General features: G+C 53.7%; 1 protein-coding gene and 1 long non-coding RNA gene across 8 annotated transcripts in view; one reads left to right on the forward strand and one right to left on the reverse strand.

The window, feature by feature from the left end:
- Positions 1–19,802, reverse strand: part of CCDC57 (coiled-coil domain containing 57) — a 137,535-nt gene extending 117,733 nt beyond the window's left edge. For 2 of the 5 annotated variants that reach the window (XM_033181675.1, XM_033181677.1), the window contains exons 1-4: positions 18,707–19,801; positions 12,562–12,747; positions 5,764–6,178; positions 2,531–2,639 (exon numbers count right to left, since the gene is read on the reverse strand). In XM_033181675.1, the coding sequence (XP_033037566.1) occupies positions 2,531–2,639; positions 5,764–6,170 (516 nt within the window). In that variant the 5' untranslated portion in view covers positions 6,171–6,178; positions 12,562–12,747; positions 18,707–19,801. Of the gene's footprint in view, positions 1–2,530; positions 2,640–5,763; positions 6,179–12,561; positions 12,748–18,706 lie in introns of all 5 variants that reach the window. The other 3 variants (XR_004430300.1, XM_033181676.1, XM_033181674.1) reach the window with 3 other exon arrangements.
- On the forward strand, positions 9,933–12,500 carry LOC117066374. 3 transcript variants are annotated; one of them, XR_004430302.1, is made up of 3 exons: positions 9,933–10,116; positions 10,668–10,768; positions 12,201–12,500. It is a non-coding gene; the product is annotated as an uncharacterized LOC117066374 (long non-coding RNA). The 3 variants fall into 3 exon arrangements; XR_004430303.1 differs by having other exon boundaries at positions 10,668–10,758; positions 12,201–12,498; XR_004430304.1 differs by lacking the exon at positions 9,933–10,116 and adding an exon at positions 10,154–10,372 and having other exon boundaries at positions 10,668–10,758.
- Positions 19,803–24,090: the final 4,288 nt, after the last annotated feature.

Below are 24,090 nucleotides of genomic sequence, written 5' to 3' on the forward strand. Positions count from 1 at the left end.
GTGACACCAGTAACAGCACTCTGGGAGGCCGAGGCGGGAGGATCGCTTGAGCCCAGGAGTTCAAGACCAGCCCAGGCAACATAGTGAGGCCCTGTCGCCACAGAAAAAAAAAAAGAAAAGAAAAATCCTTATCTCCATTGAGTCAATTCTACCTCTGACAATAACAAACACCAAGATCTTCCAAAACAAGAGACAAGAAATCAGAACAAGGGAAACCATGAAACTGACAAGCATGTAAGACCCCAGTTTAGTAACTAAAAGGCTGAGATGCCAGCAGCAGAACAGAGCTTCCCAACAGCCGGTGCCAGCATCCCAGAGCTCACACAGGATCAGACTGCCCAGAACCACACTAGATGCGTGCCGCCCAAATTTCCCCTAGTAACCAAAGCTGCTATGTTAAAACATCACGTTTCCTTCCTTCCAGAGACAAGGCTACTATCCGAACATGATAAAAAATACATGTTCCCAACATCTGAGATGGCTCTCCCTGAATGAGCCCTGCTGAGTCTGAGAAATTTGGCGTGGACAGCCTGGGAAGTCAGTCAGAGTCACGGCCCAACCAGAAACCCTGACAAGAATGGCCGTGCCCCGCCAACTACAACCAGTCTCAAATTGCCACTGTTCCCAAATGCTGCCGAGAGCCCCCCACCTGCTGGGCAGGACCACCCACAGCTGGATCCTCCTCAAACTCCTTCTTTGGAAGTGACGTTGGAGCCACTTGAGAAAGCCTCATTACTTAGAAAAGTCACCACTGGTCACTGCTTGACCACAGATTTTAGATGCTGGCTTCATGCCTAATGAACTCCGGGTGTTCTCAAACTCACCTACAATCGACAAAGCTCTTTGGTCTCTGAGAATTCCAAGAGAAAGTCCTCTGCAGGCCATTTCAGAAGCAGCCTCAGGGACCTGTGAACAAGGGGAGTGAGCTCAGCACTTCCGGGGACAAGTGAACAGTCCACACGAGGGCCCATCATGACGTGAGCGTGGCCTCCTTCTCTGCTGACCTGACTGTGGCAAATTCTCAACACACTGGCCTATGCTACTATGACCAAGCTCCCAACATCCGACAGGACCAGAGAGGGGACCCTGTCACACCTCCACAAAGCCCTTCATCACTGCTGCACCTGCACAGACGCAGCCCCTCATGACACCCCCATAGACACAGCCTCTAGTAACACTTGCACCTACCTGCATAGACACAGCCACTTATTGCACCTGCACCTGCATAAATGCAGCCCCTCATCACACCTGCACTTTCATAGAAGAAGCCCCTATGACACCTGCAGAGACACAGCCCCTCGTGACTCCTGCACCTGCAGAGATGCAGACCCTTGTGACTCCTGCAGACGCAGCTCCTCCTGACACCTGCAGAGCTGCAGCCCCTCGTGACACCTGTCAGAGACGCAGCCCCTCCTGACACCTGCACCTGCACAGACACAGCCCCATGTCATATACCTGCACCTGCACAGGCACAGTCCCTCATCACATGTATACCTGCAGAGACGCAGCCCCTTGTCACATATGCACACAGTAGCGGCATCTCTGACTGTGGTCTCTGGATATAAATCTACAGGATGTCTTTCAACAAAACCCCACCACAACTGAGTCTCTTGGAGGTGTAGGCTGAGTTTCAAGAACCCCGAGGAGAAATTCGGTGACTGCCATTTGTCAGTTGAAGCATCTGTTTTTAAACTTACCATAATTGAATTCCAAATTCTTTTCTACAGTAAAAATTCATGTTTTTAAAATTATACTTTTCTAAAAATAAATTTAAAAGTTTCATCATTTCTGAGGTGTGCTGGTTAATTCCATGTGTCAAACGACTAGGCTACAGGCTGCCCAGATAGCTGGTAAAAAATTATTTCTGGGAGTGTCTGCAAGGGTGTTTCCAGAAGAGCCTAGCATTGTAATTCACGGACGAAGTAAAGACGATCTGCCCTCCTAGTGTGGACGGGTGTCATCCAATCCACTGAGGGCCTGAATAGAACGAAATGCAATGAAGGGTGAACTCGTTCTCTCTGCTTGAGCTGAGACATTCGCCTTCTCCTGCCTTGGACACTGGGCTCCTGCATCTTGAGCCTTCAGAACTGGACCAGGACTCACATCAGTGGCTCCCTGGTGCTCAGGCCTTTGCACCTGGGCTGAATTACACCACCAGCTTCCCAGGTTCTCCAGCTTGCAGATGGCAAACTGTGGGACTTCATGGCCTCCATAACTGCATGAATGAATTCCTATAATTTACCTCCTATATATCTACACATCTCCTATTGCCTGTTTCCCTGGAGAACCTTGACTAATCCATGAGGAAAGGAAACAAGGAAACACCGTGGAGGTGGCTGCATGTAGACATCCCATCCTGTGTCCCTGCAGACCATCTCAGTGGCATCTGCCCCGATGACACCATTGTACTCCCAAGGGGAATGCAGGCAATGAACCAAATGGTTGTCTTTTCCTCAGCCCTACATGATTTCAGTTTCCCAATGGGCAGGCGGGGAAAGCACCCAGGAAGGGGCTGACCCAGAGGCTCTACCTGTCTCTGCAGAGCAAGCTCACCATCGAGCTCCTCAAGTTTTCTCTCCAGCCTCCATTTTAGATTTTCATATTGTTCCCGGTGGTGGTCGATCTCACCATTCTTGTCACTGTGGTAATAAAACAGCATTAAGAAAAGCCACACCAAATATTCAGCAAAGGTAATACATTTTCAAGGTGTACTTGACACGTGAAAGTTGGTGCTTTGCTTTTACGAAGGGGTGGCTTCAGTAGGACCCACAGGGTAGCAGAACTTCCAGCCCCACCTGGACCAGCATGCTACACCAATCTATAAAAGAGGAAATTAAATAGGGCCCAAAGTCTCACAACATAAAACCCAAAATGTCCAGGATACAATTAAAAAAAAAAACCTGACAACCAAAAACCAGAAAGATCTGACCGGTGCGGTGGTTCATGCCTGTAATCCCAGCACTTTGGGAGTCCAAGGTGGGTAGATCACAAGGTCAGGAGATCAAGACCATCCTGGCTAACAAGGTAAAACCCCATCTCTACCTAAAATACAAAAAAATTAGCCAGGTGTGGTGGCGGGTGCCTGTAGTCCCAGCTACTAGGGAGGCTGAGGCAGGAGAATGGCATGAACCCAGGAGGCAGAGCTTGCAGTGAGCCATGATTGCATCACTGCAGTCCAGCCTGGGCGACAGAGCAAGACTCCGTGTCAAAAAAAAAAAAAAGAAAAAAAAAAAAAAGAAAGATCTGAGCTTGAAGGAGAAAAGACAATAGGTAGATGCCAACACGAAGATAACACAGACGCTGGAATTCTTCAACAAGGATGCTATAGCAGTCGCTATAAAAGCACTTCAAGTAATCGAATAAAGCAAATGGAAAAACAAATCTCAGCAAAGAAAAAGCTATAGCAGGCTGGGTGTGGTGGGTCATGCCTATAATCCCAGCACTTTGGGAGGTCGAGGTGGGTGGATCACTTGAGGTCAGGAGTTCGAGACTAGCCTGGCCAACATGGTGAAACCCCGTCTCTACTAAAAATACAAAAATTAGCTGGGCGTGGTGGTGGGCGCCTGTAATCACAGCTCCTCCAGAGGCTGAGGCAGGAGAATCCCTTGAACTCCAGAGGCAGAGCTTGCAGTGAGCCAAGATCACGCCACTGCACTCCATCCTGGGTGACAGAGAGAGACTCTGTCTCAAAAAAAACAAGAGTGTGAGACTGAACAAGTACCTGAACATGGCTGAGAACATACCACGCTTGGAGAGAAGAATGAGCAAGAGACTTGAAGAGACACCTCACCACATAATGTAAGGCACTTTTAAAAGGATACTCTAAACACTCTGGAAAACAGCTATGAGAAAGTCAGCCCCCACACGGAGGGCAAGTGGGCCTCAGCTGTCCAAGCACTGCATGCGCCTGCATGGACTCGGCGTCTGGACAAGGTGCAGCCTGAGTGCCAGCCTTCATGCTGGGGACGGGAGCTTCTAGACACTCTCTCTCCACTCAGGGAGAAGCTGACCTCCAGCTCAACTCTCTAGCTCTTTCCCTGGACCCTGGGAAGGTGGCACATGGGTGTGTGCCATATTACCAAGCAGTGCTGCTTGGGTCAAATGACTGTTGACTGGCACTTTCTATCCACGCTGTTTATCCACACTGAAAGATGCGATAAAGGAACCATAAATACTGTGGGCTTCGTAGAAGACAGTGACTCTCGTTGGGGTACATCTGTTGCAGGGACCACAGACGTGATCCCTGTGGGCTGCTACAGGAGATACTGGCTGTGGAATACTGGCTGGGGCTTCTGAGCCAGAGTGGCACCGCACCTACCAACGTGGGTCTCCTCTCCTTGCACCTGACCTGCCGCAGAAGGTCTCTCTGCTGCACAGGAGCACCTGGCGTGGTCCTGTTGGCCTGCTCACACCCATCTGAGACCCTTCTGAGCAAACGGGCCCAGCATACACAACAGAGGGTAGCCGGTCAGTTAAAAGGGTGCGGCAGAACCCAGCACATTGACACAAAGAACAGACACCACAAATCGATCAGGAAAGTGCTGGACGCACATTTCGGAGCGGTGTGCGCAGTCAGCTCTCTTTAGGGCCTGGAGATGACACAACAGATGGCCTGTGGCAGCTTTCACTTTGCCATTCCACCACAGCGTCTTCTCTGAGAAATGACTTTCTATTATAAGAGTAGTTTATTCCTGTGGCTTTAAAAAGTGCTTTAAAAAGCTGCTTATGGCCAGGTGCAGTGGCTCATGTCTATAATCCCAGCACTTTAGGAGGCTGAAGCCAGTGGATCACCCGAGGTCAGGAGTTCAAGACCAGCCTGGGCAACACGGCAAAACCCCATCTCTACTAAAAATACAGGAAAAAAAAAAAATAGCCAGGCGTGGTGGTGGGCACCTATAGTCTCAGCTACTCGGGAGGCTGAGGTGGGAGAACCACTTGAACCTGGGAGACTGAGCTTCCAGTGAGCCGAGATCCTGCCACTGTACTCCAGCCTGGGCAACAGAGCGAAACTCTGTCTCAAAAAAAAAAAAAAAAAAAGCTGCTTACATTAGAAGAATACATAAAACATAAAAAAAAGTATCCAGGCTCCTGTTAAGTACAAACAGAGAGTGCAGCCGGCTCTCCTGACACCTGCACACACGCATTACACAGGAAGGGCCTCTAACTGCTAATGTGCTATGATGAACCTGCGGTGCTTCCGAAGTGGGGGATGGAAGATTTTGTCAGAGAAGCCTGTCCTCCTTCCTTCCCTCCTGTCTCCCCAAACTCTCCACAGCACGGCTGGGTGAGTGGAGCTGAGGGGATACCAGGCATGTGGGTAAGTTCCAGGGGCCCCATGACAGGCCCCACGACAAAGGCTGTAGGTTTTTATGTCGACTTTGCCTTAAGTCAGCTCATTTGGTTTTGAAATTACTAGAGACTTCATATTAAAATCATTATAAATTCAAATATGTGTTAATATAGATTAGTAATTAACGAAATAAATTCCAAATATTTAAACCAATCTCCATTAATTTCAGAGTTATATCAGAGCCCAGAAAAAGACAGGGCATTCCTGGATCCACACACATTCACTCAACAAACACACGTTCAGAGGCCACGAGGCACTCGGCCACTCAGACAGACCAGCCCCCGTGGCCCGGAATCAGCAGCAGGAGGAGGGGCAGTGAGAGTGGGCAGTGCTCGGGCGGCACAGCGGAGCAGGGGGCGTGTGGGGGCCTCCGCCAAGCGCTGCGGGGGAGGGCTCGTCGGTGGGTAGCTCACCTGTAGACGCGCTCCAGCTCCAGGCGATGCTCCTGCCACACCAGCTGCTGCTGCTGCTGCAGCTCCTCCACCTTCCTGGTCTCTCTGGCTAGCGCCTGCCTCAGCTTAGCTGCCTCTATCTTGAGCTCGCTCACCTCTGCCCGCCTGGCCTCCTCCCACTCCCTGGCCCGGGTGAAGGCGGCATCATAGCGCTCCAGCTCAAGGTCCCGCTCCTCCAGCACCTGAAGGTTGTAGACAAAGTCCTCCTGCAGGCACCGCAGTTTCCCCTGCGCCTCCTGTAGCTGGCTCCGTGTGTCCTGCAGAGCCGCCTCCTGCAGCTGGCTGCGATGGGCCTGCAACGCCCTCCACTCCTCCTCCTTGCGAAGCAGCAGCTCATTCAGGGCCGGCTCTGAGTCCAGTGGCAGCATGGTGGCCGCTGCAGTAAAGAGAAGGCAGGTTCGGGGTGCGCCGTGAGGGGCCCTAATTTTCCTTCCACAGTACCCACCTCACATTCCCTATCAAGTTACCATGGCCGGGCGCAGCGGCTCACACCTGTAATCCTAGCCCTTTGGGAGCCTGAGGCAGGCAGATCACCTGAGGTCAGGAGTTCAAGAACAGCCTGGCCAACATGGCAAAAACCTGTCTCTACTAAAAATACAAAAATTAGGCTGAGCGTGGTGGCTCATTGCCTGTAATCCCAGCACTTTAGGAGGTCAAGGTGGGTGGATCACTTGAGGTCAGGAGATTGAGACCAGCCTGGCTAACATGGTGAAACCCTGTCTCTACTAAAAATATAAAAAATTAGCCTGGTTTGGTGGCACGTGCCTATAGTCCCAGCTACTCGGGAGGCTGAGGCAGGAGAATCGCTTGAACCCAGGAGGCGGAGGTTGCACTCCAGTCTGGGCGACAGAGGAAGACTCTCTCAAAAAAAAAAAAAAAAAAAAAAAGGCCAGTCGCGGTACCTCACTCCTGTAATCCCAGCCCTTTGGGAGGCCAAAGAGGGCGGATCACCTGAGGTCAGGAGTTTGAGACCAGCCTGGCCAACATGGTGAAACCCCATCTCTACTAAAAACATAAAAATTAGCCTGGCATGGTGGCGCATGCCTGTGATCTCAGCTACTCGGGAGGCTGAGGCAGGAGGATCACTTGAACCCAGGAGGTGGAGGCTGCAGTGAGCAGAGATTGCACCACTGCACTCCAGCCTGGAGGATCACTTGAGCCCAGGAGGCGGAGGCTGCAGTGAGCAGAGATTGCACCACTGCACTCCAGCCTGGGCAACAGTAAGACTCTTTTCTCCAAAAATTAAAAAATTAAATTAAAAAAAAAGAAATCCAGAGGAAGTAGAGGAAGGAAAGATGGGAAACATGGTTTGTCCAGCTACAAGAGCTAGGTTCTATAAAATAGCTTCAACGCAGCACTCTGTCCATTTCACGGCTGAGAAAACTAAGGCTGCTAAGTGGCTACGCGAAGACTGATACTGGGTCAGTCCCTCAGAACCAACGCCCCTTCCCACCCAACGCCCTGCTCCTGAAAGATCCACCACCTGATACGGTTTGGATATTTATCACTGCCCAAATCTTGTGTGGAATTGTAATCCCCAACGTGGGAGCTGGAGCCTGGTGGGAGGTGTTTGGATCGTGCGGGCAGACCCCTCGTGGCTTGGTGCCGTCTTTGTGACAGTGAGTTCTGGGGAGATCTTGTCATTTCAAAGTGCCTGGTGATAATGAGTTCTGGTGAGATGTGGCATCTCTCCGCCACTCACACTCCCTCTCTTGCTTCTGCCTGTTCCCCGTTTACCTTCCGCCATGAGTGAAAGTTTCCTGAGGCCTCCCCAGAAGCTGGTGCCAACGCTATGCTTCCTGTACAGCTGGGAGAACCGTGAGCCAATTAAATCTTCTTTCTTTATAAGTTACCCAGCATCAGGTATTTCTTTCTAGCAATGTAAGAACGGTTTAATATACCATCCAAGAGTACATTCCTTTGTTCTCTTTTTTTTTTTTTTTTTTTTTTTTTTGAGACGGAGTCTTGCTCTGTGGCCCAGGCTGGAGTGCAGTGGCCGGATTTCGGCTCACTGCAAGCTCCGCCTCCCGGGTTTACACCATTCTCCTGCCTCAGCCTCCCGAGTGGCTGGGACTACAGGCGCCCGCCACCTCGCCCGGCTAGTTTTTTGTATTTTTTAGTAGAGACGGGGTTTCACCGTGTTCACCAGGATGGTCTCGATCTCCTGACCTCGTGATCCGCCTGTCTTGGCCTCCCAAAGTGCTGGGATTACAGGCTTGAGCCCCCGCGCCCGGCCTCCTTTGTTCTTTTATTTTTTTCATCATGGACTGGTATTTTGGTAAAGCCATAAAAATAAAGTGCTAGAAAAAATAAAATTTAAAAACAAAGATCACAAAAACCAACAAACTGGGCACAGTAGCTCTTGCCTGTAATCCCAGCACTTTCAGAGGCTGAGGTGGGCGGGTCACTCGAACTCAGGAGTTCCACGCCACAGTGAGTGGTCTATTAAAAAAGAAAGTTTCTTCTGGCTGGTCCTGGCTGCCCCCAACCCTCTAGAGGTCCAAGTATGAGCTCCATTTGGACACAGAAATCCCCCACAATTCTTCTCTGGTGTCCACACAGGGGCACTACCTGGCCTAAAAGGGCCACACCCAGTTGAGGGACAAGCACAAACTTCCAGCCTGGTGGGACATGGCCCAGGAGCTGCTGCCAGAGCAGAAAGAAGCCCCAGCCTGCCTTAGGGTACCTCTGCATCTCAGGGCACAGCAAAGGTTGTACAAAGCCCCAACTCCCAGAGGGAGCGGGTACAAGGGCACAGCCAGGCTGCGCACCAGCCGTGACAAAGCACGAGGAGGAGGTGGGTAAGGGGCTGCAAGACCCGTGGGCCCTCCAGAAAGGGCTGCTCAGCAGGGCATGAGGCCCCGGGGGTCCTGAGACGGCACTTCTCTGACGAGGCTCTGGAGCAAACATGGCCTTCATCCCACACGCTTCCTGTGATGCAGCCCCCTGCCCAGCCCCGCCCAACACCCTAGGCCCATCACGCCACCTGGACCACCGCGGCCTGGCTCCTCCAAGCTGCACGTGCCCACCCATTGCCCGAACTAACGGGGTCCCTACCGACCATCTCAGTGCTCTCCCACACTCCTGTGCCTCGTCTCCCTCAGCTCCTACAGTGTCCCTACCGTCCACCCTGCGTAATGACCCTTGACCTCTCGCTGTCGCCCACCCTGTGCCCACACCTTGGCCACCACAGTGTCTTACTGCAAAAGACCTCAACTGGCCTCTGCTGCGCACTCCCACTTTCTTGGCTGCCAAAGGAATCTCTTCAAAAATGCTTAACCAGGTTTCCCATTCCACTGAGGACACCTGGACCCCAGACTCCTTCCTGTCACGGCCACGCGCCCCCAGAGCCTGGGATGTGTGGCAGGTGCCCCTCTGCCTGCAAAGTTCCTCCTAACCACAGGGCAGGCTCCTCCTGCCACTGGGACCTCAACCTGAATATCACTGCAGGGAAGCTCTCCTAACTTCCATCTCATGTTGGCACAACGCCATCGCCCCCGTGTCAGCTGTAGTGAGTCCCACTGTCTGGCACAGTCTTGGCGACTGAAACATTTTGTACATAGAGGCCATGCACATACCTGTGCACACACAGGGAAAGAATTGGAATATCAGCAAATACACATTAAATGATGGAACATCACTGTGATCTCTGATGACTCAGAACCCTTCACACAGTGCCCGTGAGTCATGACAACCATTCTCTGCAGAGCCTGAGGTCTGTGAGGTCTACGGGCCTCTTCTCTGAGGACTGCCTGTGGCTCTCATCCGGTACCAGGCGCCCTGCCACTGGGCTTGCCTGTAACTCATCGATCACAGCCACCCATGGGGGTCGCTCTTCTGAGAATCTGATCACGCGATCTTACCTCAAATCTGCCCGCGACTCCTGACCATTTTCAAAATAAAGTTCGATCTCCTTGGCACAGTGTATGAAGACATACCGAGGACGGGGCCCAGCCTGCGTGGCTTCAGCTGCTCCTTGTAGGCCCAGAGCAGCCTTTATCTGCCAGTTTCTGCACACGTGCTACTCCAGGCCCCCAGACCCCTCTCCCCACATTGGGTGAGGTTCCTTCCCACCAGCTCTCAGGACTCAGCAGGTCTTATCAAAAGCTTCAGGCAGCCAGGACAGGCAGATGGCACGCACCACCCCCTCTATGTGAGATGGGTGCTACCAGGCCTCTGTGCTCTGCACAGAAGAGCAGCTTGATAAATCCACACAGCAAGTGACTCGCTGCAGCACCCAGGGAGCGCCCAGCTTCTCCAGCGCCTTATCCATCACACTCAGGACCCACAAAAAGCTCCACACACCAAGGGCCTGTAAGTCAGCTGGGCTTGGCGCGCCTTTCCTTCTGACCTCATCATAGAACGGCCTGCCCTGCTTCCGTACAAATCCCATCTCTGGATGATCCCCAAAGCCTCAAGGCTGAGATTAATTGGCTTTCAAAAGCACGGATTCAGCGTCTGGACGCAATCTGCCTGTTGGCCAGCAGGCGTCACTAGCAAGCACCTGGTTTCAAGAAGGACCACATGAAGCTTCCGGGTTGGGGAGCGGCAGGAGAAGCCTCCGGGGAGGGTACGGACCCACTGCCAAGCAGGCACCCTCTTCCAGGAGAACCTCCCAGCAAGGGCTGGAACAGCACCAGGGGGCATCCCATCACTTAGATTTTCTCATTTTAAAAATACTGAGCTGATCTAATGGTGATGTTGTAGGTTTACCCGTTGTGGTATAATGACGCATCATGGTTTTCTTACAGTTCCTGGCTCATAACTCTCCCTCATCACAGTCTTTTGTTACAATGTTGGGCGTGTCAGGCCTCAGGAAACAGAATCCTCCCAGGTCTCTACTCTCACCTGACTTTCCATTGTAGGTCATAAGCGTCTCCCCAGAGCTCCCACCCTCTACCCTGGGCGAAGGAATGCTGACTTCAAGAAGCCTCCCTAAAAACCCACAAGGACAGGGTTTGGAGAGGTTCCTGGGGAGTGGTGGGGGGGCTGGGGGGTCCTCCAGGAAACCCCTTTCCCCATGTCTCCCCCTACGCATCTCATCTGTATCCTCTGTAATACCTTTTATAATAAACTGTTAAACCTATGTGTTTCAGGCCGGGCACGGTGGCTCAAGCCTGTAATCCCAGCACTTTGGGAGGCCGAGACGGGCGGATCACGAGGTCAGGAGATCGAGACCATCCTGGCTAACACGGTGAACCCCGTCTCTACTAAAAATACAAAAACTAGCCGGGCGAGGTGGCGGGCGCCTGTAGTCCCAGCTACTTGGGAGGCTGAGGCAGGAGAATGGCGGAAACCCAGGAGGCGGAGCTTGCAGTGAGCTGAGATCTGGCCACTGCACTCCAGTCCGGGCGACAGAGCGAGACTCCGCCTCAAAAAAAAAAAAAAAACAAAAAAAAAAACTAGCCAGGCGAGGTGGCGGGCGCCTGTAGTCCCAGCTATGTGGGAGGCTGAGGCAGGAGAATGGCGTAAACTCGGGAGGCGGAGCTTGCAGTGAGCTGAGATCCGGCCACTTCATTCCAGTCTGGGCGACAGAGCGAGACTCCGTCTCAAAAAAACAAAAAAACAAAAAAAAACAAAAAAAAAGTATGTGTTTCCCTGGGTTCTGTGAGTCACCCCAGCAAATCGAACCCAAAGAGGGGGTTGTGGGAACCCCAACTTGAAGCCAGTGGTCAGTCAGAAGTTCCAGAGGCCAGGACTCGTGACTGGTGTCAGAAGCGGGGCAGTCTTTGAACATCATTGCAAAATTATAACTGAGACAGTGAAAGAAATCTGACCTAACTAATTCCATCTTGCTTCTAACCTCCAAGCTCTCCTTGTTCATTCCTGGGTGTAGGCCGAGCTAAGTTTGGGAGAAACTTAGTTTGAAACAAAGACAGTAACAGCCCTTTCCTGAAACAAACCCCCTTTTTACTTGGGGACTAGACTGCCTTTGTAGGACTAACAAATTAGCCAAAAGATTAGAAATTATGGTTTAGGGCCAGGCGCAGTGGCTGGCCCCTGTTGTCCCAGCACTTTGGGAGGCTGAGGCAGGATCACTTGAGTCCAGGAGTTCGAGACCAGCCTGGGCAAAATGGCAAAACGCTGTCTCTACCAAAAATACAAAAATTAACTGGGGCATGATGGTGCACGCCTGTAGCCTCAGTTACCAGGGAGGCTGAGGTGAAAGGATTGCTTGAGCCTACGAGGTTGAGGCTTCAGTGAGCCGTGATCGCAGTACTGCACTCCAGCCTAGGTGACAGAGTGAGACCCTGTCTCAAAAAGAAAAAAAAAAAGAAACTATGGTTTAGGAGTCATGCAGCTATAGGCTACAAGATTCTGACCTTCTCCAAATTGTTCCTGGGGTAACATCACCATTGTAAAACCTAAGATCAATCACTGTTGGAAATATTTTGCAGACCCTGCACTCCATGGATCAGCTGGCACCCCCCAGAATGATAAACTGGCTCATCCCATCTTGTGGCCCCCACCCAGGAACTGACTCGGCGCAAGAGGACACCTTCAATTCCCTAGGTTTTCATCACCAACTCACTGGCCCCTACAAACCAAGTTATCCTTAAAAACTGATCCCCGAATGCTCGGGGAGACTGATTTGAGTCATAATAAAACTCCATTCTCCTGCACAGCTGGCTCTGCGCGACTCACTCTTTCTCAATCCTAATTCCCGTCTCAGTGAATCGGCTCTGCCTAGGCAGCGGGTGGGGTGAACCCGTTGGGTGGTTGCATCTTGGGGACTGAGCCCTCACCCTGTGGTCTGACCTCTCTCCAGGCAGGCAGTGGTGGAACTGAACTGAAGGACACCCAGCCGAGTCTGCTGCAGAACTGACTACTCACATGCTGGTGAGAAACGCCCTCTCCCGCCACATTTGGTCACAGAAGTCTTCCTCTGTGCTGATGATTCTTGTGGTGTGAGAGTAGAGGAAAAACAGTGTGAGTTTTCCAGACCTGTGAATAAAATACACACAAAATAAAATCTACTAAAAATACACGGAGATGGGGTTTCTCCATGTTGGTCCCAACCTCAGTGATCCACCCGCCTCGGTCCCCAAAGGGCTGGGATTACAGGTGTGAGCCACTGCACCAGGCCCAAATATATATATCTTTTTATGATCTCCATATGTAAATGTATTTAATACTCTTAACTTATTATTATTTTAGACAGAGTCTGGCTCTCTTGCCCAGGCTGGAGTGCAGTGATGCGATCTCGGCTCACTGCAACCTCCATCTCCTGGGTTCAAGTGATTCTCTGCCTCAGCCTCCCAAGTAGCTGGGATTACAGGCACCCGCCACCACGCCCGGCTAATTTTTGTATTTTTACTAGAGATGGGGTTTCACCATCTTGGCCAGGCTGGTCTTGAATTCCTGACCTTGTGATTCATCCGCCTCAGCCTCCCAGAGTGCTAGGATTACAGGCGTGAGCCACTGCGCCCAGCTAATACCCTTAACTTACAAGACACTTTCTGGGACTGGAAGGCAGGTCCGGGGTGGCTCACTCACTTTGTACTCAGGAAAGAAGACTCAGGCAGGCACCACCATGCCCAGTTAATTTTTTTTTTAATTTCTTGTAGAGATGGGGTTCCACTATGTTGTCCAGGCTGGTCTTGAACTCTTGGCCTCAAATGATCCTCTCACCTTTAAATGTACTGAATTTAGCTCTTGCGGCCCGTTGGATTCCAGAGAGTGCTGCTCAGCCCTCTGGGAGGCTAAATTCAGTACATCCACTCTTTTGTTTTGAAACAGAGTCTCACTCTGTCGCCCAGGATGGAGTGCAGTGGCACAATCACGGCTCACTGCAGCCTCAAATGCCCATCTAAAAACTACAACTCGGCCGGGCGCACTGGCTTACACCTGTAGTCCCAGCACTTTGGCAGGCCGAGGCGGGTGGATCACAAGGTCAGGAGATCGAGACCATCCTGGCTAACACAGTGAAATCCTGTCTCTACTAAAAATACAAAAAAAATTGCCGGGCGAGGTGGCAGGCGACTGTAGTCTCAGCTACTCGGGAGGCTGAGGCAGGAGAATGGCATGAACCCAGGAGGCGGAGCTTGCAGTGAGCCGAGATCCAGTCACTGCACTCCAGCCTGGGCGACAGAGCAAGAAACTGTTTCAAAAAACAACAACAACAACAACAACAACAACAACAACAACTCAAGCGATCTTCCCACCTACTTACAGGTATGAGCCACTGCACTTGGCCTCTCATCTACTCTTTAAATAGGCCCAGGGGACAAAAGTTATGTACCTGTGACCCCATGTTTTTTTTTCACTTCCTCACTGACTGCCAAAGAGTAGCCACAACCATTTTTAAAACTGAAATAAGAGAGATTGGCAGTAGGTCTTAATTCTGTCACTGGCACTTGCTGGAGAAGAAGTGCACCACCACCATGAAGGAACATGAAGGGCTGTTTTCTTTAAATGTGCACTTGCCAAAAAAAAGTGAATAAATGAGAAATAGAAGTTGAAGTCAAAGTCTTGTCATTGAGTTTAGACTTTGCGGACTTTTAGAACCACGTACACGTTTCACGTGCCAAAAACAAAGCACAACAAAAAACAAAAACCCTTAAAATCAGTAAGGACTCAAAATGAAGTAGAAACAGGTGAACCTAACTTGATTACAAGTGGGTAACTTGTAATAAACTCACAGGTATTTTTGTGTTTGTTGAGATGGGATCTCACTCTGTCACCCAAGCTGGAATGCAGTGGCATGATTATAGCTCACTGCAGCCTCAAACTCCTGGGCTCAGATGGTCCTCCCACCTCAGCCTCCAAGTAGCTGGGACTACAGGCACACGCCACCATGCCCGGCTAATTTATTTTATAATTTTTTATAGAGATGGGCGTCTCACTTTGTCGGCCAGGCTGGTTTCCAACTCCTCACCTCAAGCGATTTTTCCCCCCAGCTTCCCAAACTGCTGGGATTACAGGTGTGAGCCGCTGTACCCAGCCACAGGTTTTAATATGTACACGGACACAGATACACTGAAATAGATTTATATGTGTATAGTGTATAGAAACACACGTTGCCGGCCGGGCGCGGTGGCTCAAGCCTGTAATCCCAGCACTTTGGGAGGCCGAGACGGGCGGATCACGAGGTCAGGAGATCGAGACCACCCTGGCTAACACGGTGAAACCCCGTCTCTACTAAAAATACAAAAAAAACTAGCCAGACGAAGTGGCGGTGCCTGTAGTACCAGCTACTCGGGAGGCTGAGGCAGGAGAATGGTGTGAACCCGGGAGGCGGAGCTTGCAGTGAGCTGAGATCTGGCCACTGCACTCCAGCCTGGGTGACAGAGCAAGACTCCGTCTCAAAAAAAAAAAAAAAAAAAAAAAGAAACACACATTGCCTAGCTCTATCCATTAAGAAAACCAAGAAGAAACGGCATCGCAGAAGCAATATGTCTATCTGGTACCAGGATCTTGGTTTCAAAACACCACCTTCTAAACTACAAGGAACCAGGACTCCTTGGAGAAATGACTGATGCTGGGATACGTCAAGGCAAGCGTAAGATGAGCCTGAATTCTGTGGTGCCAGAAAGAAAGAAAATGCTCCAGAAGGTTGGGACGTGCTATGAGGACAGAGAGGCCAACTTGAAGGGGCTTCTAACACCTTAATCTGGACAATGTGAGCAACAAAGTACATGATAGCAATGGGTTAGAATCCATGGAATAAAAAGATGCAGTAATACCAAGACCGCACCCCTGCACTACAGCCTGGGTGACAAAGTGAGACTCGTACTAACACTGAGACCTCACCCCTGCAACTCCAGCCTGGGCGACAGAGTGCAACTCGTACTAACACCGAGACCACGCCCCTGCACACCAGCCTGGGTGGCAGAGTGAGACTCCATCTCAAAAAAAAAAAAAAAAAACTAATGAAAATTAATAGACAAATGATGAGAAGAGATGGTTCTTTCTTACAGGAGAATCCCAACTAATAAATGTAGGAGTAATGGAAACAGAAAAATCATTTAACAAATAGCACATTAATAGTTATTTTGGGGAAACACTCATGGGTGCTAAAATTAGTGACAGAAGTATATGGTTAGAAACAAGATCTTGCTGGGCGTTGTGGCTTGGGCCTGTAATCCCAACACTTTGGGAGGCCGAGGCAGGCGGATCAGTTGGGGTCAGCAGTTCAAGACCAGCCTGACCAACATTGTGAAACCCCGTCTCTACTAAAAATACAAAAAAAAAAAATTAGCTGGGCATGGTGGCAGGCGCTGGTAATCCCAGCCGCTCAGGAGGCTGAGGCAGGAGAATTGCTTGAATCCGGGAGACAGAGGTTGTAGTGAGCCAAGATCGAGCCACTGCACTCCAGCTTGGGTGAGAGAGAGAGACTCAAGTCTCAAAAAAAAAAATAATTAATAACAACAATAAAAAAAAGGCCGGACGTAGTGGCTCACACCTGTAATCCTAGCACTTTGGGAGGCCAAGGTGGTGGATCACCTGAGGTCAGAAGTTTGAGACTGGCCTGGCCAACATGGTGAAACCTCGTCTCTACTAAAAATACACAGATTAGCTGGGAGTGGTGGTGGGCGGCTGTAATCCCAGCTACTTGGGAGGCTGAGGCAGGAGAATCACTTCAACCCAGGAGGCGGAGGTTGCAGTGGGCAAAGATTGTGCCACCAAACTCCAGCCTGGGCAGCGAAGAGAGACTCCATCTCAAAAAAAGAAAAAAGAAAGAAGATCTTTTACGTAGTGGCAAAATATTTCCCCACAAAATATGTATTATTTATAAAGGGAAGGACCCCAACTTTGTGGACACATTTGGCAGACACCACCTCAGCCCCCAGGACCCGATGAGCACCAACAGCCAGGGGCATCCTGTGGCTCGTAAGACACTGGGAAGGACACAATTTCCCTGTTGAGGTTTTCTTGCCAAAAATGAGTAATATGAAATCAATTACGAGAAAACATCAGAGAAACCCAAAATGGGGGCATTTTACAAAATAGTGGACTTATCATTGGATAAGTCCACGGTACAGTCATCCACCAAGCAGCTGCTAAGCAAGAATAAATACTGGAGACCAGATCATGGGATTGTATTAACATGAACGCCAGTGTCTGCATGTTGCTGAATGAACTGTGGTTCTGTAAGACATCAGCCTTCTAGGGGCTCTGGGCAAAGGGTACACGGGAAATCTTTGTGCTGCTTTTGTATCCTTTTTCTAAGTTACAGACAATTTTTTTTTTTTTTTTTTTTGAGACGGAGTTTCACTCTTGTCTCCCAGACTGGAGTGCAATGGTGCGATCTCAGCTCACCGCAACCTCTGCCTAGTGGTGTCATACCCTACCTTGTTTTAACCTGATTGGCGCTCTCTTAGCTGAGAGCTGGACAGACTCCATGTTGGTTTCTTTGCTTGCAGCCTCTTATCCCCCTCCCTTAAGGACGTACCTGGTGCAAGTCGACTCCAAGCACATCCAGGAATGCGCTTACTGATAAGAAACTGGAGCAAGCTGTACCAGCAGCTCCTGGGAACGCGCGCTCTGTTGACGGTACCCAAAGCCCCTGCGTTTATCATTTTGTGGTAATTGAAGCCCCTGCACCTGAAACTGTTTTTTGTTTGTTTTTTCCTGTAACTCTTTCTGTAACCATTTCTCTTTTAACTTTTTTGCCTGTTCTGCTTCTGTAAAAAAAAAATTGCTTCAGCTAGACTCCCCCTCCCCTATTTAGACCAAGGTATAAAAAGAAATCTAGCCCCTTCCTCGGGCGGAGATAATTTCGAGCTCTAGCCATCTCTCGGTCGACGCCGGCAATAAAGAACGCCTGAATTAGTCTCAAGAGTGTGGCGTTCTCGGCCGGGCGCGGTGGCTCAAGCCTGTAATCCCAGCACTTTGGGAGGCCGAGACGGGCGGATCACGAGGTCAGGAGATCGAGACCATCCTGGCTAATACGGTGAAACCCCGTCTCTACTTAAAAATACAAAAAACTAGCCGGGCGACGAGGCGGGCGCCTGTAGTCCCAGCTACTCGGGAGGCTGAGGCAGGAGAATGGCGTGAACCCGGGAGGCGGAGCTTGCAGTGAGCTGAGATCCGGCCCCTGCACTCCAGTCTGGGTGGCAGAGCAAGACTCCGTCTCAAAAAAAAAAAAAAAAAAAAAAAAAATACAAAAAATACAAAAAACTAGCCGGGCGAGGTGGTGGGCGCCTGTAGTCCCAGCTACTTGGGAGGCTGAGGCAGGAGAATGGTGTAAACCCAGGGGGCGGAGCTTGCAGTGAGCTGAGATCCGGCCGCTGCACTCCAGCCTGGGCGACAGAGTGAGACTCCGTCTCAAAAAAAAAAAAAAAAAGAGTGTGGCGTTCTCTCTGTAACTCGCTCGGTTACAACATTGGGTTCAAGCGATTCTCCTGCTTCAGCCTCCCGAGTAGCTGGGATTACAGGCGCCCACCACCACGCCCAGTAATTTTTGCATTTTTAGTAGAGACGGGGTTTCACCATGTTGGCCAGGCGGGTCTCGAACTCCTGGCCTCAAGCAATCTACCCGCCTCGGCCTCCCAAAGTGCTGGGATTACAGGCGTGAACCACCGCGCCCAGTCTTTCTTTTCTTTTTCTTTTTCTTAAACTCAGACGCAGCAAGGCTGCCCGGGCGCGGAGCCGTCCTTGTCGACGGCGGAACCCGGGGAACTCTCCCGGGGCTGCGGGGCCCTGGTCGGCAGCGCCCACCGCCCCAGGTCATCCAAGGGCGACCAAGGAAACACTCCCGCCCAGCGCGGCTGCACACCCCGCCCCGCCCCGCCGCAGCCTCCGCCAGCGGGTCCCCGGTCCGGGCCCGGCCGGGCTCTGAGGGTCGACCTCGCGCTCCAGGTCCCCACCGGAGCGCTGCGTCCGACAGGACAGCAAGTCCCGAGGTTTTCCACAGGAAGAGTGGTCGGAGCGCCTCCCACGCCGCCCGACCGCGCCTCACCCGAACGCCCGCCAGCAGCGCTGCCGGGTCCCGCCGCGTTGCCACAGCGACCGGGTCAGTCGGCCGCGTCCGGCTGCGCTCGGTGCAGCGCTCGGGTCCCGCCGACAGGAAACGGGGTCCCTGGCGCTGGGTTCCGGCCGCTCCCGCCCCGCCGGGTTCAGCGCTGCGCCCAGGCCCGAGAGACGCCCCGGGCCGAGCCGACCGCCGCCGCGGATCGAGGGAGGGAGCCCGGCCTCCTCCCCGGCCAGCGGGGCGACTCCGGACTGGGTTCCGGGCTATGGGGACGGCGGGCTGCGCCGCGCGAGGCGCCCCCACCCTCGCCGCCCCCAGCTTCGCCGCCCCCGGCCCGGCCGAGGGTCCCCAGGCGCCCGCACCCTGAGGCCGCCCGGCTCGCGGTCCCGAAGGGTTGTCTTGAGCTTTTGCCCTGAGATGAGGGGAGCACGGGGGCGGGGGCGGCCGAGGCTGCCCGTGGGGGTCTGTACGGGCCGGGGGCGCCACCAAGTCCTGCCTGAGGGTCGGCTGCGGCCACCAGGCCACGAGTTCCCGGCTCCGTCCACGGGCTCGGAGACTGGCGGGGCCCCGGGCCGTGCGCGCAGCCGCTCAGATCCTGGTTGGGGAACTGGGGGAAAGGAAGGGGGTCGAGACCGACCAAGGCCCGGAGACCCCCCCATCATCCTGTGGGAACAACATCCTCAGGGCCAGCCATTCTCCACCATTCACATCCTCCGAAAATGGCACCTGTTCTTATCCATCTGCGGATCAGTGAATGGAGCCGGGCCTGGTTCACCCGAACCCTCAGCCCGCACTTCTGCGTGGGAGTGGAGGGGGTGTCTGGTGTCTGGGAATTCCCCTGGTGGGGCAATAAGCCAGGGGTCTGGTGTCATCCCCCACCCATATTGTTACACTGGGTCACTCCAATCCCTGCTGTGCCTGCAGCCCAGGCACCCTACAGCCCGTCCTCCCGGACCCACGTGTCCCGGTGGGGCTGCCCCTCACCCACTGTCCTCAGTCCCGTCTCACACACCAAACCCTCTTCTGCCTCCGGGCCTTTGCGCCAGTTGCCTCTGCCTAGACCTGGTTCCCTGGATGCCCCCTCCCCACCCCACGTGTGTGTCCGGCTCCCTGGATCCACCCCCCACCCTGTGTGTCTAGCCCCCTGGACCCACCCTACATGCTGTGTATCTAGCCCCCTGGACTCCCCTCCCCACTCCCTGTGTCTAGGTCCCTGGACCCCCCACCTGCCCCATGTGTCCAACTCCCAGGACTTCCCCCACCATGTATCTGCCTCCCTGGGTTCCCCTGCCACCCCGTATGATTGGCTCCTTGTCCTGCTGCCTTCTCAGTGCTTGTACACCCCCAGCCTCATCAGACTTGTCACTCTATTAGAACAGGATGTAGGGCCTGGACTGTTGGCTCCCTGCTACCCCCAGCCACAGGGCAGTGCTGGGGTTGACCTGGCCTTGGTGGCACATTTGGCCCCTGGATCAGCTCTAGGACTAGATGTACCCAAAAGGATGCCCATATCCCTGCCTCAGCTCCTGCCTCTGCTCACCCAGAAAGCTGCCTTGCTCCCATGTCCACGATGCAGCCACCAGGCCTGGGTAAGTGTGGGTGTCAGAGATCGGCTGGGCCACCCAGAAGAGGAGCCGCACTTGTTGGGTCTGTATCCTGGCTCTGCATGCCTCAGTGTCCCTGCCTGTAAAGTGGGATCTATAGGAACCCACGTGTGGACCGGGCACAGTGCTCACACGTAAAAACCCAGCACCTTGGGAGGCCAAAGGAAGGATTCTTTGAGCTCAGGAGATAGCCTCTCGCTCTGTTGCCCAGGCTGGAGTGCAGTGGCACGATCTCAGCTCACTGCAGCCTCCACCTCCCAGGTTCAAGCGATTCTCTTGTCTCAGCTTCCTGAGTAACTGGGATTACAGGCGCTTGCCACCAAGCCTGGCTAATTTTTGTATTTTTAGTAGAGATGGTGGGGTTTTGACATGTTGGCCAGGCTGGTCTCGAACTCCTGACCTCAAGTGATCTGCCTGCCTCAGCCTCCCAAAGTGCTGTGATTACAGGTATGAGCCATCATGCCTGGTCCAAAAAAAATTTTTTTTAATTAACTGGGTGTGATGGCACGTGCCTGTGGTCCCAGCTACCTGAGGCCAAGGTGGGAAGATCACTTGAACACAGCAGTTTGAGGCTGCAGTGAACTATGATCACACCACTGCACTTCAGCCTGGGCGACAGACCAAGACTCTGTCTCCAAAAAAACCCCCTAAACCCATGTGATATGGATAGGGCCTCTAAGAAGGTATTTAAGGTTACGTGAGTTCTAAGGGTGAGGCCCTGAACTGTTGTCCTTATAAGAACAGGAAGAGGCACCAAAAGTGAGCACACAGAGCAGAGGGACTCAGGGAGAGGGTGCCGTCTGCAAGCCACGGATTGGCCTCAGGAGGAACCCACCCTGCCGGCAGCCTGATCTCTGACATCCAGACTCCAGAAGTGAGAAAGTAAATGTCGTTTAAGACCCCCAGGCTGTGGTGTTGAGTTATGCAGCTCCAGCAGGTCATTCACCAGGTCATGGGGATCTGGGCCTGGAATCATGTGCTGGCCACGTCAGCAGCATGGCGCCCATGGTCACCGCTTCAGCTGACCACATGCCCGCATGCCCCAGGGACAGAGCAGGGTGTGCCACGGGCACTGCCTGGGTCCTGAAGCTGTGGGGCAGGCCGGTCTGGTCCTGCCCAGAGCCCTCACAGCCTGTGCTCTGATTCAAGGGCCATTCAGTTGGGTAGAGCTCCAGGGTTCCAGGGCACCTGCTGTCAGCTCAGGCCCGAGGCCACACCTCACTGAATCCCCTCAGCAGCAGATGCCCGCGTACCCGTAGATTCCCTCAAACCAAACTGAAGGTGCTGGCCCTGGCCACACCCTTGGCATCTGGGGACGCTTTTCCCTGCCCTTCAGCACTTCCTTTGGGGCAGAAAGATGTTTTGGAGCTCTGGACCCCTAGCCTGAAGAAGATGCCCCCCAGCACTGCAGCACCCCTCCCCCTCCTTCCTACCCCCCCCCCACTGCAGCACCCCTCCCCCTCCTTCCCTGCCCCCCGGCACTGCAGCACCCCTCCCGCTCCTTCCCGGCGTCCCCCCACTGCAGCACCCCTCCCCCTCCTTCCCTGCCCCCCAGCACTGCAGCACCCCTCCCCTTCTTTCCCTGCCCAGTTCCCCAGCTGGGCTATACCTGGACACCCTCAGTGTGGGTGGCTGGGAGTTGCCTGAGGGAGACCACATTCACCTTACTCCTGGCCTCCAGAACCCAGCAGGACTCACAGGTGGAAGGCAGACAGGGTATGTGCCAGGGCCTGGGGCTGCCAAAACAAGGAACCTCAAACTGGTCCTTTCTTCTTTCCCAGTTCAGGAGAGCTGAGGATGTCAGCCAGGCCACGGCCCCTCCAGAAGCCCTATGGGAGAATCCTTCCCACCTTTGCCTCAGGTAGCTGGGACCACAGGCACCTAACACTTCCAGCTTCCGCGTCCTTGGCTGCAGCCACATCGCCCCCTCCCACCCCCACATCCACCATCATGTGGCTTCTCCTGTGTCTCTGTCTCCAAGTGCTGCCCTTCTTAGGATGCCATCGCGTTGGAGTGGGACCACCCAGCCAATTACATCCGCAATGACCCTATTCCCATGCCACATTCTGATAGACCAGTAGCTACGACTGGATCCTATCTGTTTGGGAACCACCATTCAGCCCTGGACCTGTGTGGGGCTGATAGCCCCCAGTGCTGGCTCCCGCAGGCCACCCTGCAACCGCCCTCATCATAGATGCCACGACAGTGGAGGCCAAGGGCCCTTCCTGGTGCCCCGGTGAGTGGCATGGCCAGGACCTGACCCTCCCATGCCTCTGTGGCAGAGCAAGGTGTGTGGGGAACTGGCTGTCCTCTCAGCGGCATTCCTGGCACCCATGCCCCGCCCAGCCCAGAGCAGATGCCAACACACATCTGGGTGTCAGGCAGCCCCGTGTCACTGAGTGGGGTAAAGAAGGGAGGGTGAGAGGAAGGTCAGAACGCCATGGCTGAGGGCGTAGGTGTGGGCTGTGGCTCTTGCTTCCCAGAACACAGACTGACCTTGGTGGCAGACTTCACCGTGGGAGCCCCCAAAAGCTGCTTGCCTGGGGCCTCCAGGCCTCTTGCGGGGCCCTAAAAGCACAGGGATCCAGGACAAGCGGTGCGGGGGCCCCCGCCTGGGCACAGCCTGCATGGGCCAGAGCAGGCCACTTCCCCTCAGGTTTGGGGAATGCCCACGTCAGACTTGCAGAGGCAACTTCTCCATCTGCCTGGCTCCCAAGCCCTGTGGCAGGAGGGGAGCCAAGAAATGAAAGGGCCCGGTGGGTGTGGACGGGCCCTGTTCCCATCTGGACTCGGCCAGTGTCTGTGGCACGCCCTGCTCTGTCCCTGGGGCACCCAGGCATGTGGCTCAGCTGAAAGGGTGACCATGGGCACCATCTGCCTGGCTCCCAGGTCCTGAGGCCGGAGAGGAGCCAAGAAATGAAAGGGCCTGGTAGATGTGGGTGGGCCTCAGTGTCTGCCTGCTCCAGGAGGAGGGGGGTGGGCACTGACTCCTGGTTGAGGGCTGGGGGCAGGGAGGCTCCTCTGGACAGGAAGACCCTCCAGGAACAGACCAGCAAGACCGGCACTGTCCAGATGGGACCAGGAGCCGGACAGCGGTGTCAGACATGCCCCACAGCGGCCACAATCACAGCCACTTCCCGGAGGTGAAGACCTGGAGGCAGGGCCACTGCTGCCAGGGATCCTGGTATGGACACGGGCAGGACTAGGGGATGCTCCCTCGAGGCTGGTGTGGAAGAGGCCGTGCTGCCCAGCGGGTGGGCACCCAACGGGGCTCCAAGCCAGGCTGTCCTCCCAAGGCCAGCCTCATCCAGGAAGAGAGGGGCCAAGGTGCCCCGGCATCCACCTTCCTTGACTGCCCTGTCCACTGCAGCGACAGCAGCCTGTGGGCAGGAGGTGCTTTGAGGGAGCCAGGGGGAGCCTGGGGGATGCACGGCATTTCCACACTGTAACAACATCCGGTAGAGGTCACAAAGTCCACCCGTCTTGGGGTAAAAGTGAGGAAACTGAGGCTGGGGAAGCTAAGGGGCTCACGTGGCCCCTAGAAGGGATGGGGCTGCACCCCGGCCGCTGACAGTGTGGAAATGGCGGTTCCTGAGCCAGTGAAGCAGCAAGGGGCAAGGTACGGGCGCTGTCAGAAGTCCCACGCCCCTCCCCAACCCCCCAGGAAGTTCCACTGAGCGCTCAGTGCTGAGTCACCGGCTGCGGGGCCTGCAGTCCTGGCCGGACAGGAAGGTTGAGCAAGGCCTTGCCTTCCCCCTCGGGCGGGAG

Source organism: Trachypithecus francoisi, unplaced genomic scaffold (assembly GCF_009764315.1).
Source record: "Trachypithecus francoisi isolate TF-2019V2 unplaced genomic scaffold, Tfra_2.0 Lachesis_group20, whole genome shotgun sequence".
Taxonomy (NCBI): Eukaryota; Metazoa; Chordata; class Mammalia; order Primates; family Cercopithecidae; genus Trachypithecus; species Trachypithecus francoisi.